Source organism: Plectropomus leopardus, chromosome 7 (genome assembly GCF_026936395.1).
Source record: "Plectropomus leopardus strain MGB_pleo_1.0 chromosome 7, ASM2693639v1, whole genome shotgun sequence".
Classification (NCBI taxonomy): Eukaryota; Metazoa; Chordata; class Actinopteri; order Perciformes; family Serranidae; genus Plectropomus; species Plectropomus leopardus.
In genome coordinates this window covers 11,724,726-11,739,212 of record NC_142182.1, presented here as the reverse complement: position 1 = coordinate 11,739,212, position 14,487 = coordinate 11,724,726, and the positions used below count along the sequence as shown (strand labels likewise).

The following is a 14,487-nucleotide window of genomic DNA, read 5'->3' as shown; positions in this document are numbered from 1 at the left end:
TCCTTCAGGAGGTTTTAGGTTGTTAAAAATCATCTCCAGACTTCACTGTCTGACAGTCGTGACAAGCTGCACATTCTGTATCAGCTTGTTCCAACTCTTTGTTGAAGCAATACAATGTTTACCCTGAACTCAAGATGAAGGATTTTTTTTTTTAATATATCTGCACCATTTCATCAAACTTAAATGTTCTAGAAATTTCCCCGCAAATTCAGACTGTATTTTTGGAAACTTTGGGATCACCAAATTTTAAAGAAGTTTTGTGGGTTTGAGTTCAACTGCACACCATGCAGTGAAGTAATGGCTGGCCTTGTAGGCAGTGAGTCTGTGCCATATGAAATTGTCCACATAATATCTGCATAATTTTTAATATGATAAGAAAATTTATATCATGATAATGGCAGTATTTCAGCTTGTTGACATAATAGTCGCAACAACAAGCATGGCTGAAAGCTAAATAGCAACCAGTCAGGAGCAACTTCAGTGGTGTGGAGTCATGTATAGATTGAAGACAGTGTTTTTTGTGTTGAGCAACTGATAAAATGTGTAATTTTTGATTTAATTTTTAGTTTATAAATAATTTGTATCTGAGTTTCCGATGTTCTTTACATACTTGTGAGATAATGTTCAGTTTTTACTGAATATTTTAAGGCGAACTACATTTATGTTGACATATACAACTCTAACACTGATTTTGTAGCAATACATTCTCGACATTAATGATGAAATATTTTCAATATTTTTGTCATATCGCCCATAATATCATATTGCAAAAATACCCTGAAATATTGTGTCATTATTTTACGGCCAAATCGCCCACCCCTACTGGGCAGGCTGCTTGTTCTTTCAGTGGCAGGAAATTCTTTCTATTACAAAAATCAATAAGATATCAGGATATCTATATCACCCCAGCAAAGTGTCATGTGTCAGGCTTGAGTGGCGTGTTATGTATCAAAGAAAGCAAGCTCTAATTTATCTCTCTTCCTGTGTTTGTGTTCAGGGGGGGTGGTTGACAAGGATTTGCGGCACTACCTCAACCTGCGTTTCTCCAAGGGCTCAGTGGACCACGACCACCAGCAGATCATCAGAGACAACCTCTACCTCCGCACCATTCCCTGTGAGTCCACATCACTGGCCTCTCTCCTTCCTCCTGGCCTCCATCGCTCCTTCAATCATTCATTCACTCCTCTTTGATCTCCTCCTTTCCTCTGCCCCACTGTGTGTCTGTTATTGTCTTTGTCATTGTCTTTCTCTCTTTCTTAGATATCGTTTCCCCCTCCCTCCCTCCTCCTCCAGCTCTATTTCCTTGTCTTTCTCTGTTGTAGTTTTCCCTCCTTGCCCTCGGGACATTGCCCTCGTGTTTTTACATCACACACACACACGCTCTTTCTCTCCGTCTCTCGCCATCTATTGCTCCTTCTTTTCCTTCAATCGTCCGGCTGCTGAGCGCTCAGCCTGAGGTTTCCACGGCAACCACCCTCTTGTCTCGAGGCTTGCGTTGCCTTGACGCCCTACCCCCTTCAGCACACGCTAGACATGCACAACACACATGCAGATATTCAAAGATAATAACACGTCACTCTCTTGGATACACGAGGAAGATGTTCATTTATCTCCATGTGAGAAATTTTACACAAATCCTCGCACAGACACTTCATGCCTGTAGGCTGCATGTGGACGTGCGTGTCTTTGCTTACATTGTGCTATCGGTGCATGTGCCTGTTGCCTATTGGGAGACGATGTCATTGCCGTGATTGACATTGAGGGGATGCCGTCCCCAGCAGCTCTGCCTGCTGTCAATACACCGAGCAGCTCGTGAATCAGCTTCTCTGGAGACTGAAGCTGCTCTGATGCTTGACTCTGCAGACTACACATGCTACTCCTTTCATGCAGCATGTGGATCAGTGTGCTGTGATGTGATGTTTGTTGAAGGGCTTTGTACTGGTCTGACAAGTTTCAGTAGTATCTTCTGTTAATAGCTTCCGTCATGCCGTCTGGATGTTTTGCAAGTAAATGTGGTTGAGTTGAATCTACCGGCCTTTTGGCTGTTTGTGAACAGACAGATTCTGGTGCAGAACCATGAGAAAGCAAAGCTACGATTTGACGTCAGTGATAGTTGTTTTTGCGCCGGCTGAGCGCTTCTACTATACTAGATGTCCTCTGCCGGTGTGTTGAGCCGCTGACACAGAAGTGATTGTTTAATACGCTCCCACAGCTGCACAGTTCCTGAGCCTCTCTCTCTCCCTCTTTTTCCTCTCCTCCCTCCCTCCCTCTCTTCTGTCGTCTTCATCTCTTTGCTTTCACTCTTTGCTCTCTCTCATGTTCCCCCTGCCTCTCTGCCGCTTTGATTTCTTTTGGTCACCACCTCACTCTATCACATTTTTGCTCCCTTTCAATTTTAACTCCAGAAGACCCACTCTCGTTCTCCTTCTCCTCTCCTTTCCCTTTTCCTACCTTTCTCAGCCTGTTGGCTGTGTAATAGTGCAGCGAAGGCAGACTGACAGGGTGAAAACTGAGGTGATGGGGACTGGCTGAGGTTCAAAACTGCAGGCCAATACACACACTTTAGCCTTGCCATGGCCGAGACCCCTTTCGGTAGCATGAACCATAGTTTTGTCACCATGTTTCAATTAAAGCCGTCTCCCAGCCCCTTATGAGAAAGACAGTTATTCTATGTGATGTGTGTGCGGTAATGACATCCCCATAATTAACTGCCTATCACTTAACAAGGCTGATACAGTGTAATGAAGATTATAGAAATTCCAACTCATAGACCTCCTGCATGGCAGCTTTGAATCAGACGCTGAATATTTGAATTACATTTTAATACTTGCGATATTAGTGATTCCCCAGATTTTTCTTATTTTAACCGACCTGATTTAATTTGCCTTTGGTCAGCAGGTCAACTCTACTGCATATGAGAATGTTTAATTTGCATTTTGCTGCATGACTTTCTGGCAACCATCAGAGTGACACAGCATCAGACAGCTAAAAAACAGGAATGATGGTCTTGAGAGCTGCGCTGCTCGTGCCCGGCAGGCTGTTTGTTGTTGTGGTTTGGAGCGTTATAAAATCAGTGTTTTTCTCCTGTGTCTGCAGCGCTCTGACCATGCTGTCAGTGCGAGTCTGTCAGCTTGACAAGCAGACGCCACTCTGCATCACAACATGCTGTCACACTGAAGGACGTGGGAGGAGGGGTGTGTGTGTGTGTGTGTGTGTGTGTGTGTGTGTGTGTGTGTGTGTGTGTGTGTGTGTGTGTGTGTGTGTGTGTGTGTGTTCGTTCGTTCATACAGCTAGCAGGCTCACATGCTGACATCAACTCCTGCATCCTGTTACATCACTTGGCTCAAGGATTGGTCGTTCACCCCTCCAAAATAATGAATGTGATAATTTGCCATCTGATATTAATAACTTTATTCACATGTTGTGTCGTTGCCTCTAGACTGTCTGCTGTAGTTTTTGTTTGTCACATGCATTCACACATAAGCAAGCATACGTGCCAAACACCAGCAGAACCGCCTCTTTAAGGACATACACACCTTTTCACTAGGATAGAGACTGATTGCAGATGGCTAGAAAATAAGAGATAAACTAGACTGTGCAATAGTGAATCAATAGTTGCAAAAAGTGTCATAAAGAAGTTAACAGACAGAGAAAGAGACTTTGGGAGGAATGTGAGTGGAATAAAACTTAAAGTAGGCCTCATACTTCACAGGTTGAATCATTCTGTAAGACTGTCACAGTTTGATAGTCTGTTTTCTCAAGCCTTTATGAGAAATTTGCTGACACCATTTCACTTGATTCACAGGGTAACTTGTCCACTTTAGAAAATGAGTCTATAGATTTTTTTTACACCTATAGTTTGTTTGCTCTTGTCCAAATTAGGGACAGATTTGTTACAATGTTGCATATTGCCTCAATTTTTGCTTTTGTTCACACAGCAGCATTTACAAGCACACCAAAATTTGTAATGCATGAGGAAACTGCTCGCCAACACCCACTAACATCTGGCTGATTAATGCAATGGGAAAGTGTACAATTGGTATTCACACCTTGGTCACATGATAGTAGTCATGGGTATTTATCACCTCTAGCACTGATTGGCATTGATGGAAACACTACACCAGCATGAACGCACTAATTTCAGCCCCTTCACCAGCCAGATTCAATGACGTGTTACTACTAAATATGGTCCATCTTCTCCTAAGAAGCACTAAATTATTGATTCTAAATTAGTCGGTAACACATTTGAAAGTGAGACTGAATATTTAAGAGATACATGAAGATAAATACCCACAATAAAGTTTTCACAGGCCTCCTGCCATACTGCTCTCTGCTGTTTACCTGTTTTCTAGACTTCCCATACTGTCAAACCTGACACACCAAAAATAATATAAAAAACTTTGCACAGCTCTGGTCTATTTGCAATGGTAAAGGAGACTAGCCTATTGTTAGCGGATTGATCTGTGTTTTTTTTTTTTCAAATGTAGTGTACGCCCTTATTTTGGTCGAAAAGGGATAAAATGAGTCTTCTGTTCCAGAAATAGATAAAAGCATCACTTTCCTGTTTCACAATGGAGCAACAACCAGCAGGTCGATCTTGGCTTTGTCATTGTTGCATCATTTGCATTTATCACTTATGCAAGTGAAACAGTTTGAATATGTTGCGCGGCTACAGCTGGAAAATAACATGTTGATGCACTGGAGTCTTTAATGTCAAAAAGGTCCAGGAGGAGGTGCACATTAATTGTGAACTTTGACATGCTCATCAGCCGAAAATATTTCCAGACATCCATCAGATATGCTTGTGGTCTTCATGCAGCATACACCTGTTTAGCACTGATGTAAAAAAAAGGGGGCAAATGCAAACTCTTTCTACCTGAAGTACACACACAAGCACAGTGCAGCTGGTTGTAGGAGCAGGTTTAATCCAAAAAAAGGTGCAATGCTTCCCCCAGCTGGGTCAGATTATATTCTCATCACAACAAACCATTCTGAAATACACCAGAGTTTGTTTGTAACTTGACGGAGACCATCTCTTCAACGAGTTCTCAGTCCAGTTTTTTTGGTCAGCACCTGAGCATGATTGCTGTGTTCACACCTGCTCAAACGAACCGCACCAGGAGGGTTAAACGCTCCAGGATTTGATTCCACCGAATCAAACAAGGCAGGTGTGAAAACGCCCTAAGCCTCTGCCAGAGCACCTGCTGTTGAGGAATTTAGAGAAGATTTTTAGGTGGCACTGCGTTCTGCATATGAACAGTGTGAGCGCCTCTTTGATATGAGTGTAGCTGACAATGAAATGGGGCTAAAGGAGTGAGAAGATCTGGAAAAGGGAGAAGCAGAGAGGTGGTGGTACAGTAAAGAGAGGGAGGGGAGGGAAGATGATGGATGTGGACATGGGCAAAGCGACTCTGTGAGAGGATGAAAAAAGGGGAAAAGACAGGAGAGGTGGTTAAGAAGAGGAGATCAGCAGGGGAGAGATGGGAAGGAAGAAGAGAACAGACAGAAGGTGGAATTTGAGAAGGCGAGAGTCAATGCAAGAGGATGGAGGGATGAGCAGAGCAGAGACGTGGGGAGTAAAAGGGCGGACGTGCACTGAATGGGGGTAGCGGGAGGTATGAGCGAGCCTCGTAAGTCATTCCCCAGAGAATCATCTCCTCCCCTACACACTACTCAGAGGCATCAGTAAAAGGCTCTATAAATAGCTTCAACAGTGAGCAGCACGTTTCTCTGCTCAGATAGCCTATAAATACATTCAGCTTCTGTCACTTCACATCCGCTGGTCTGGACGCATGCTGCCCTGCAGCTCTGCAGCCTCCAACAGGGAATCCTCCTCTGGAGTCGACAGAGGTGGAGCGGATAAAGATGCTGATGAGGAACATGGCCAAGACGCTTAGGATGGTGATAGGGCTGACAGACGCCGCTGATAATGATGGCAGTAATGAAGATGTCTATCGCGATGATGGGAGGAGATTTGTGGAAAATGACACCTTTTGACCTTGATACATGCAGAGACTTTGACGCACAGCTCTGTCTGCGAAGTAAATGTCTGTGCAAATGCTAAAAGGAGTTGTTGAGTGCTCTTTTGCAAAATGCTTCACAAATGCAGCTCTTGCACTTACAGCTTGACTAAATAGCTAAATTTAAGCCCCAAAGTGTTTTATTCTAGATAATATCCAAACCGAAAGGAAATTAATAGCAACAGGTAAACACATAATAAATGTAAAATGCGTCTTGGAAGAAGTGAGTCATTTTTTTATCTTTTTTTTGCGAAAGAGGGTTTTTTTTTTAATCTTTACTGCACAAAAACAATAATGCATCTACTGTATATGCTTATTATGTCGAAAAATGGAGTATAAAAAGTGATGGAAACAAACACTATAACACCTTAAATTCATAAAGTGTATTGTAAAACTTAGAGATACAGATGAACTTCATTTGGCCACAAGTTCTGGCAACATACAGCCTTTTGTCCTCATTTTCTTAGTTAGGATCTCTTTTCATATCTGATTCATCTTTTATTTCCTGTGATTGCTTGTCCAAAATTATTTCAGACATTTTGTCTCCTTATTGATGGTCAAGAAAGTTCAGGTCCTTGTAAAACCTGAAAGGATTTTGATTTGAGATTGGACCACAGTTGGTCAGTTTCTGTACATAATGCCAAAAAGCAGTTTCTCTCTTTGAATACTTTCTATGTGTGCTTTGTCTGAGCATTTAAAAAAAAACAACAAACATTTGCAAATGAGTCTGTAGAAATACACAGACGTACACTTATGCTGTTTGAGCTTTAGTTCAAATTAAATGAATAATTTTAAAACTTTTGCTCTGTTAGTGTTCTGCTTTTAAAAATCCCCTCATGGTTTGGTCATTAGTGTGCTGTTGTGAATTTGTGTGAAGAGTTTTCAAAGTGTGGACAGGGATTTGAAAATTTTGCCAGCAAAAAGATGTAAAAGTAAAAGTGTGAGTTAATTGCTTTCAGGGAGTTGAAAGTAAAAAGCAGTCACCAACCATTCAGATATTTCAAACAAGAGTACAACTGTTTAGTAGTTAGTAGCTTGTAGTTTTCTCTGCTGTCCTCACAGTCATTTTACATTTGTATGACCTTTCGGCTCAGACTACGTGGTTACCAGCGCTGTTTTGGCAGTTAGGCTTCATTCATTATGCTATTGAAGCTGTACAATCTCTAAATACACAGGGACAGAATCTGCACTTCAAAATGAACATTCGGTCCATTCATTTGTGATGATTTCCTCAGCAAGTGGAGCTGACTCTGCAGCGAGCCACCAAATTCTCCCACCTCCATCTGTGTTTGGTTTTTTTATTTGACTGGCTGGAGAAAAATATATGAATTTTGCATCCAAAAATGTGTCCTGAAAACGAACCAAGAATGTAGGTTCAGTGTAGTTTTTGTAGTTAAGATGCATTCCTATTACTAACTTGTTAAATCCTATTTGTAGATTGCTGATAGTTACTAACATGGACGTGAGTGGGCTCTAACCCTAAATTGGTACTGTGACTGATGATGTCGGGGGAGGAAGAGGAGTGATGACTGTTATTTGAGGATGTTTGTCATGATGATTACAGTGAAGCTGAACAAGGTGACAAAGAAAAGATTAATTTCTTGTTTGTTTGTGTCTGTGGTGCATTGATTGTGTATATGTACAAAGGCACAAAACTCCCCTATACGAATGTACATGTTTGTATGTGTTTTTTACACTGACACATTGATTTTTCTGTTCATTTGTCGAGATTTAATGGGCCGAACTGATAAATAATAATGAGTGTTACACGCCATCTTTGTTAAGTTTGTGTGTTTGCGTCTATATGAGAGAGAGAGAGAGAGATACATCATCCCGCAGGGACTCTCTCCTTAAAGGGGTGATTTGCCTGCTGGCTTGCTCTTGTTAAAGGGCTGGCTGACATGCTTTGATGTGGTTCTGGGCTCCCTGCAGTTTGATTGGCACACTGGATTAATGTTGTTCCACAGATGAAAGAAACTGCAAGGGAATTATATGAATTTTGTGAAACGAAAATAGCAAATATTGAACATGATTAATGAATTGGTTATGTTTGCAACGTGTTTTCCGTGTTAAGCTCTGGACAGGTGTAGTCTCATCTTCTTTCCCTATCCTCGGTATGATCCTCTCACTCAGTGGCTAATGACAAAATGAGGTTCCTCTGAAGCCTTTTATTTTGTGCTCCTGCCTCCAGTTTTACCTCCTCACCCTCTCCATGTCTCTGTCTGCGTTGCTTCTGAGATCAGAGTAATTCGCAGTGATGAGCCAGGTGCTCAGCGAGCGGCTCGTCCTGTGATGGTCAGTAAGCGCTGACACCTCAGAGAGCTCGACTGTTTGTTTACTCTACCTCCACACACACACACACACTCGCATACAGACACACACAGAACTGCACACACTGCATACCAAACACCACACACCAGCTCCGTGTGTGTACATCATCATGACCCCCACTGTCGTCCTGCGTCAGTCAGCTCTGCAAACTAATAAAGGTGCTTTTCAGCCTATCAAGACTGATTTCCATCTCCACAGAATGCACATCAGTACGGGAGTAATCCCTCAATGTCACCCAGGCACCAGCTCCACCAGACGCTGATCCACTGAGCAACACAGTTGTCTTTACAGCTGCAAGTGGACCTGACAGACAGACACTTGATGGAAGAAACTCCAAACTTGATGCAACTGTTACTAACTTCAATTAACGTTGTTCTTTCCAAGCTTTTCTGTGGAGGAATGGAAATATTTCGTTTCCTCGTCATTTACATGACAATAACTTCTATAATAATATCATATTTTGTCTTAATCGTGTCATCACTTTGTTTGGCCAGGTAAAAGCAGATTGTGATGGCAAGTTCAAATACACAGAACTTGAAAAACAATAACAAAATACTAAATACTAAATGTGCTGAATACAAGAATTAGAAAATGCAGAGGTTAATTCAACAGAAATACTGATTTAAGGGGATTGTAAATTGTAGTAATTAACTCGTTTAATTAACGCCTGTTTAGCTGGGACACAGCTGCTACATTACCTGAATTTTAGTGCTGATACCGAAACACCTTTGTTTTTAATACATTAATTTTTTTGATTAACGGCACATCACTGCTGTAATGCTATACCATCCTTGTACCTTGCAGTGAAAGTAATAGTTGAAGTCATACTAATAAACACTTAATATCTAGTTTCTTTAATCCGTAAAAATGACAATTCGCCTTATTATGGGGGGGGTAATGTGCTGGTCTAATACTTATTGCAGCCTCTTTTACCAGCTGTGTGTAAGTTCAAACTTAGCTTAGTTATGAAATCAATTATTAATGAGTTTTCATTTATTCATTTATAAAATTAAAGAGGTTGCACCACAGAGATGAGTTACAGCATAACTTAACATAACAAAGAATGATAACGATTGTTCTAGAAAATTATTCTAACTTGTGGAAGGTGGGTCCACAACACAACACAGCCACTTTTACACTGAGATCACATTATAGGGTCACAATGAAGCCCCCTCTTTACACTGCCCTTGCATTTTTACACAGAACCAAACGATGGTGGCATCATTCAGACTGTAGCTCAGCCAGTCCCTTTTTACCTGTTTAAATATCTTTAAAAGACCAATGCAACAAATAAAATACAATTTTCAACTTGCAAGAAAGTGATTTCAGCTGTTATCTTGACACAGAAAGGTTGGTTCTGCCTTAAAATGACTACATTCAGTTCAGTGTATATATACTTGACAGATTATAGCCCACTTAGTCCCTTTTAACCTGTGTAAATAGTACCTTTAAAAGACCAATGCAACAAATAAAATGCAATTTTTAACTTGCCAAAAAGTGATTGCAGCCACTATCTTGTTACTGAAAGGTTGTTTCTGCCTCAAAATGACTAGATTTAATTATTGGGGGTTTTATTTGACCAACTGTAATCACTCCAGTCATTTTTACCTGTGTAAATACCTTTAAAAGATACAAATAAAATGCAATTTTCAACTTGCCAATAAGTGAATGCAGCTGTCATCTTGTTACTCAAAGGTTTTTTTTGTCTCATTAATTACATTATCAGTTATAAAAGTCAGTAAATAATTGCTGTACTTGGGCCTATTTAATGTTTAACCTTAGACCTTTCATGAGCCCTCAGCCTTTCATGGGTCTCCTCCTGGCTTTGGGGCAGAGTTATCTGTACCCTTTGCCCCCCCTAACGGCGAGCCTTGTACTTTATTACAGTCCTTGAGTATATGCACTTAATTAATTTCCAGCACTAGTCATCAGAGGAATACTCCATAACTGATATTACAGTAACTGGGATCAATGTACAAAATACAATAGTATTTCTTTAGCCCTGAAAATTAATAATCCAATCACTGTAAATACTCTAAAACATAACCTGAATTTGACTAAATGATATTCATGCATTTTTAAAATTTTACTCAAATGCGAAATTTAGTTTTCCTTGCGCTGGATGTCAATTTGTGGCCTGTAAAAACAAGATATTTTTCTCTCATCTTGGTAACAGTGATTTCAACCACTTGTAAAATTTAAAAAGAGAGGAGAAAAAAAATAAGAAAACATCGGTGAATCCCAAAAATCAGTGGGTACGAACAAAATAATAACAAGTCGTGGATATGAACAAAAATAAGAGAAAATTTCTTCATATGTCGTATCTTGCATGAAGCCCAGTGTGTATCACAACAGTCAGCTTTTAACTAAACTCTGTGTATCTGTAACCAAGTGAGCAGCCCAATCTCACATCCATCCGAAGAGGGATTTACACTCGATTAACACTGGAGAGGTGAAATCCAAATCCCCATGTCCGCCCAGCCCGCAGTCCCTATCAGAGTCAAACCTGCCTGCTTAAACTGCAGCTGAATTACTCTGAGGTAACCAGGTGTGTGTCTCAGTGGCCAAGCTGTGACAGTTATTGATGGATTAGGTGCGAGGAAGCACAGACCTGCAGCTCTGCAGAGCAAAAGGCCTCGAGCTGAGGACCTCAGAGACTGTAACTAGTAAAAAGGCTGTGTACGCAAAACGGCCGAGTGTCATATCTGACATAAATATTATTTTTCCGCAGCTAATGTAGATGTTTGCTTGTTACCATGGCAAGCCTGCGTTGCCAGGCACTGACGTGTTGTCGTGGTAGCAGACGCTGCTGTCAGTGTGTTGCCATGTTGCGTTTCTGCATCTGTAGCCCGAGCTTTGTAGTGTAAATAAGGATGACTGTGTGTGTGCTCGATCATACCTCTCCTATAGACCTGCTGTCACACTTCACATCTGCGAACCGGAGAGAAGGAAGAGGGGAGGGTGAGCGGTGTGAGTGGATGAGACGTGAGACCAAAGTGCGAGACTGAGCTTGAAGGAGAGACAAAAGAAGAGAAGAGGATAACGAGGGGGAGAGGGAGCGGATTAAAAAAGACAGAGAGGAAGTAATGGGGACAAAGCGCACCAACAGAGGAACAAATGGATGGAAGAGAAATGAGGTAAATTGGAAACAAGAGGAACGAGAGAGAGAATAATAGAGGAGGGCAATTTGAAATGACTAGATAGATAGATAGATAGATTCAAGACTGAGACAGTTAATGAATAATAAAGCTGCAGTGTGTGTGTGTGTGTGTGTGTGTGTGTGTGTGTTGTGTGAGATGCAACCACAGTCCTCACATTCCTCCATGCTCTCTTGCTGCCGTGGTGCTCTGCTTGCTCTGTGCTGAAAAGGATTCTGGGTAAACAAGTTGAGGGTTTTGAGGACAGTGTATTGTGTGTCAGTTTTTTTTCTCTGGTTGCAGGATTGTGTCTTGAAACCCAATGTTCCCTTCATATTCCCCCTTGGGCAGTGTTGAAATCGGATAAAGATTTGCAGCTGCACAATTAGATTGAATTGGAAGATTTTAATGTCCTTTGCATCATATTATGGATGTTTTTATAGATTTTAGTGCGGAATCGAGTGGAAACCTCAGAAGCTGGAAAAGGAAGCCAGTGAAGTGGAAAAAACTGCAGTTCATAAAATGGCCTCTTGAGGCTGGCTCAAAAGCAAATTTTATCTCCATAGGCCCTCATGTATAAATGCTCAACTGTACAGCTAAAATAAACATGTTAAACTTGTACAGCCTGGTATAAAAAGCAGTTTTGGTGTCTATAGCTAATTTCAGCACCCATCAAAGCTTCACGTACAATTTATTAAGACCCAAAGTTTTGCATATTTAAGGGCAGGTCACCTTGAGTGATAGCTTGTGTGCAAGTCATAACTGGTCGCTATGGACTTTACATAGTTATTATAGGCCACCAGTGTTTTGGTTATTTCGCTCTCTGCTTCTAGCAGACACACACAAAGCAGGGCTTTTGCAGAGCTCCAGACTGTCACTTAGTCATGTTTTGCGACCATGAAGCACTACTGCGATTTGCAAATACTATTGATATAATATGTGAACTGGAGGTGTGTGTTTGTATCTGCGTAGCTCCGATCGGGACTGTTCACATTTTGCAAACATTGAGCACCAGTGCGACTTGCAAGCATTAGTAATATATGAATTGTAGAGCTGTTAGTGTGTTTCCAGCTCACAGTGAATGGATCCTCACAGTTAAAGGCGCCGCAGTATCTGTTAAACTGTCTGCTAAAACGAATATCCAACTGTTGACCGGATGCTTCGAGTCTACAGCAAAAAACACTGACAAAGTAATAGCACCATGGGTCTCGCTCTGATTTTTTCAGTTATAAAATATTTATTTAGTTATTTATTTTTTTGCCTTTTCATGCCTTTATTATAGTGCAGTCAGAGAGTGACAGGAAAGGGGAAGAGAGAACAGGAATGACACACAGTAAAGCGCCGCTGCTAAGGACTCAGCCTACATGGGGTGCACGGTCTACTCTACTACGCCTCCCCATAAAATACTTTTAAAATGTCATTATTAAATATTTTAACTTCCTTATAACTGTATTTTATTAAATGTTATTATAACAATAGTGAATTTAACTTTATTATTTGACTGCAGCTACTTGATTTAACTGTATCGTAACTGCAGTTCATTCAGTAATTTTTTATTCTAGATGTATATCGTGTATCGCGATATAGCCATAAAATATCGCAATAATATTTTAAAGCCATATCGCCCAGTCCTATACTCAGCTGCACAATATGCACATGTAGTGATGGACCTACCGAAGCATCCAGCTCAGCTAAAGAGCTTAGATAAACTGCATCATGTAGACACAAGACATGCATTCAGAAGATAAATGTGTCTCTTTCTACCATGTGCAGCATTTTCAGGTCACATACATTAAGCCCAGAGGACAGGTATGCTATCAAATCTGTACCAGCGGCGTGTTTGAATCCTCCTCATCCAGTTCACATGGGGATTATTGTGAAAGAGCTTCACACTTATTCACCTCTTGGAGGATATTTTTAGTTACTGTTAGATGTGGTGTTACCTCTGTCTCTGTAACAAATTCCCTCAGACTCCCAAAGCAGCCTGATGGCTCTGATGGATGATATACTGAAACCAAGAGGGGTTTGAGCGACAAACACACAATTCATATATGTGTGCGTTGAGACGCAGCAGGAAACTCAGGTGGGACTGTGTGTATCCAGTTTTTCTCATCTGGGTTGGTTGCTCAGTCCAATTAACGTACAATTGTTCAGGTATCATAACTACAAATACTGTAGGAGTCATTCTTTAAACAATGAATCTCAAAGCTCGAGACATAATGATACCTATGGCTCTGTGTCTACAGCTCAACTAATAATGACTAATAAGAAACGCACACTCGGTTCCCTGCACACACCCCTCCACATTCCCACACATACTCACTGAGACAGCAGAGACCACCTTCCCCCTACGCTTTATTATGATAATCACTCCATCGATAGTCTATTTTTAGCTCTGAATCTCCCCCGCTCTGCTTTTCCCACTTGGTGACTTCCTGTCTAATTATACAAACATACGTATGAATACTCGTGCACATTCTCAAACCCACTGGCCTCTGTGGATGCACAGTGAGGTTAACCAATCATGCTTTTCCTCCTCTCCCTGCATCGCTCTGTTTGTCTCTGCATGCCACTCTTCTGCCTCTCTATTATTTAGCAAAGGTCTTTGTCCTCTTATCGTCTGACACCCAGCTGAGCTATTTCAGTATATCAGCTATTTTAGCTTTCCCTCCAAATGGAATTTCCTTGTTATGTTTCTACGTAATCTCTTTCCCTTTTTTTCTCTCTTACACACACTCCCACCAATGTGAAAATATTCTGTAGGGCTCGGTTGTCATGGTTTGAGGCAGAGAATGTCTTCAACCCCTAAAGTGGCAGCTCCGAAGCTTTTCTGTGCTATTATGGATTTAAGTAATTTAAGCCATAAATCTCTATGGCACTCATACTCCTACTCGCAGCGTCACCTCTGAGAGGTTTGTCTACACTGGCTGATTGCAATGCAAAGACCATTTTTGGCTCACAGCCGACTTTATCCTTTATTAGCGAGAGCACGACATCCA

The 14,487-nt window shown here is 41.2% G+C and overlaps 1 protein-coding gene across 9 annotated transcripts in view; it reads left to right on the top strand.

Moving 5' to 3' along the window:
• The window catches only part of magi2b (membrane associated guanylate kinase, WW and PDZ domain containing 2b), a 105,470-nt gene that overhangs the window by 28,521 nt on the left and 62,462 nt on the right, over positions 1-14,487 (top strand). For all 9 annotated transcript variants that reach the window (XM_088079929.1, XM_042496189.2, XM_088079928.1 and 6 more), the window contains exon 2: positions 998-1,114. In XM_088079929.1, the coding sequence (XP_087936055.1) occupies positions 998-1,114 (117 nt within the window). The remainder of the gene's footprint in view (positions 1-997; positions 1,115-14,487) is intronic.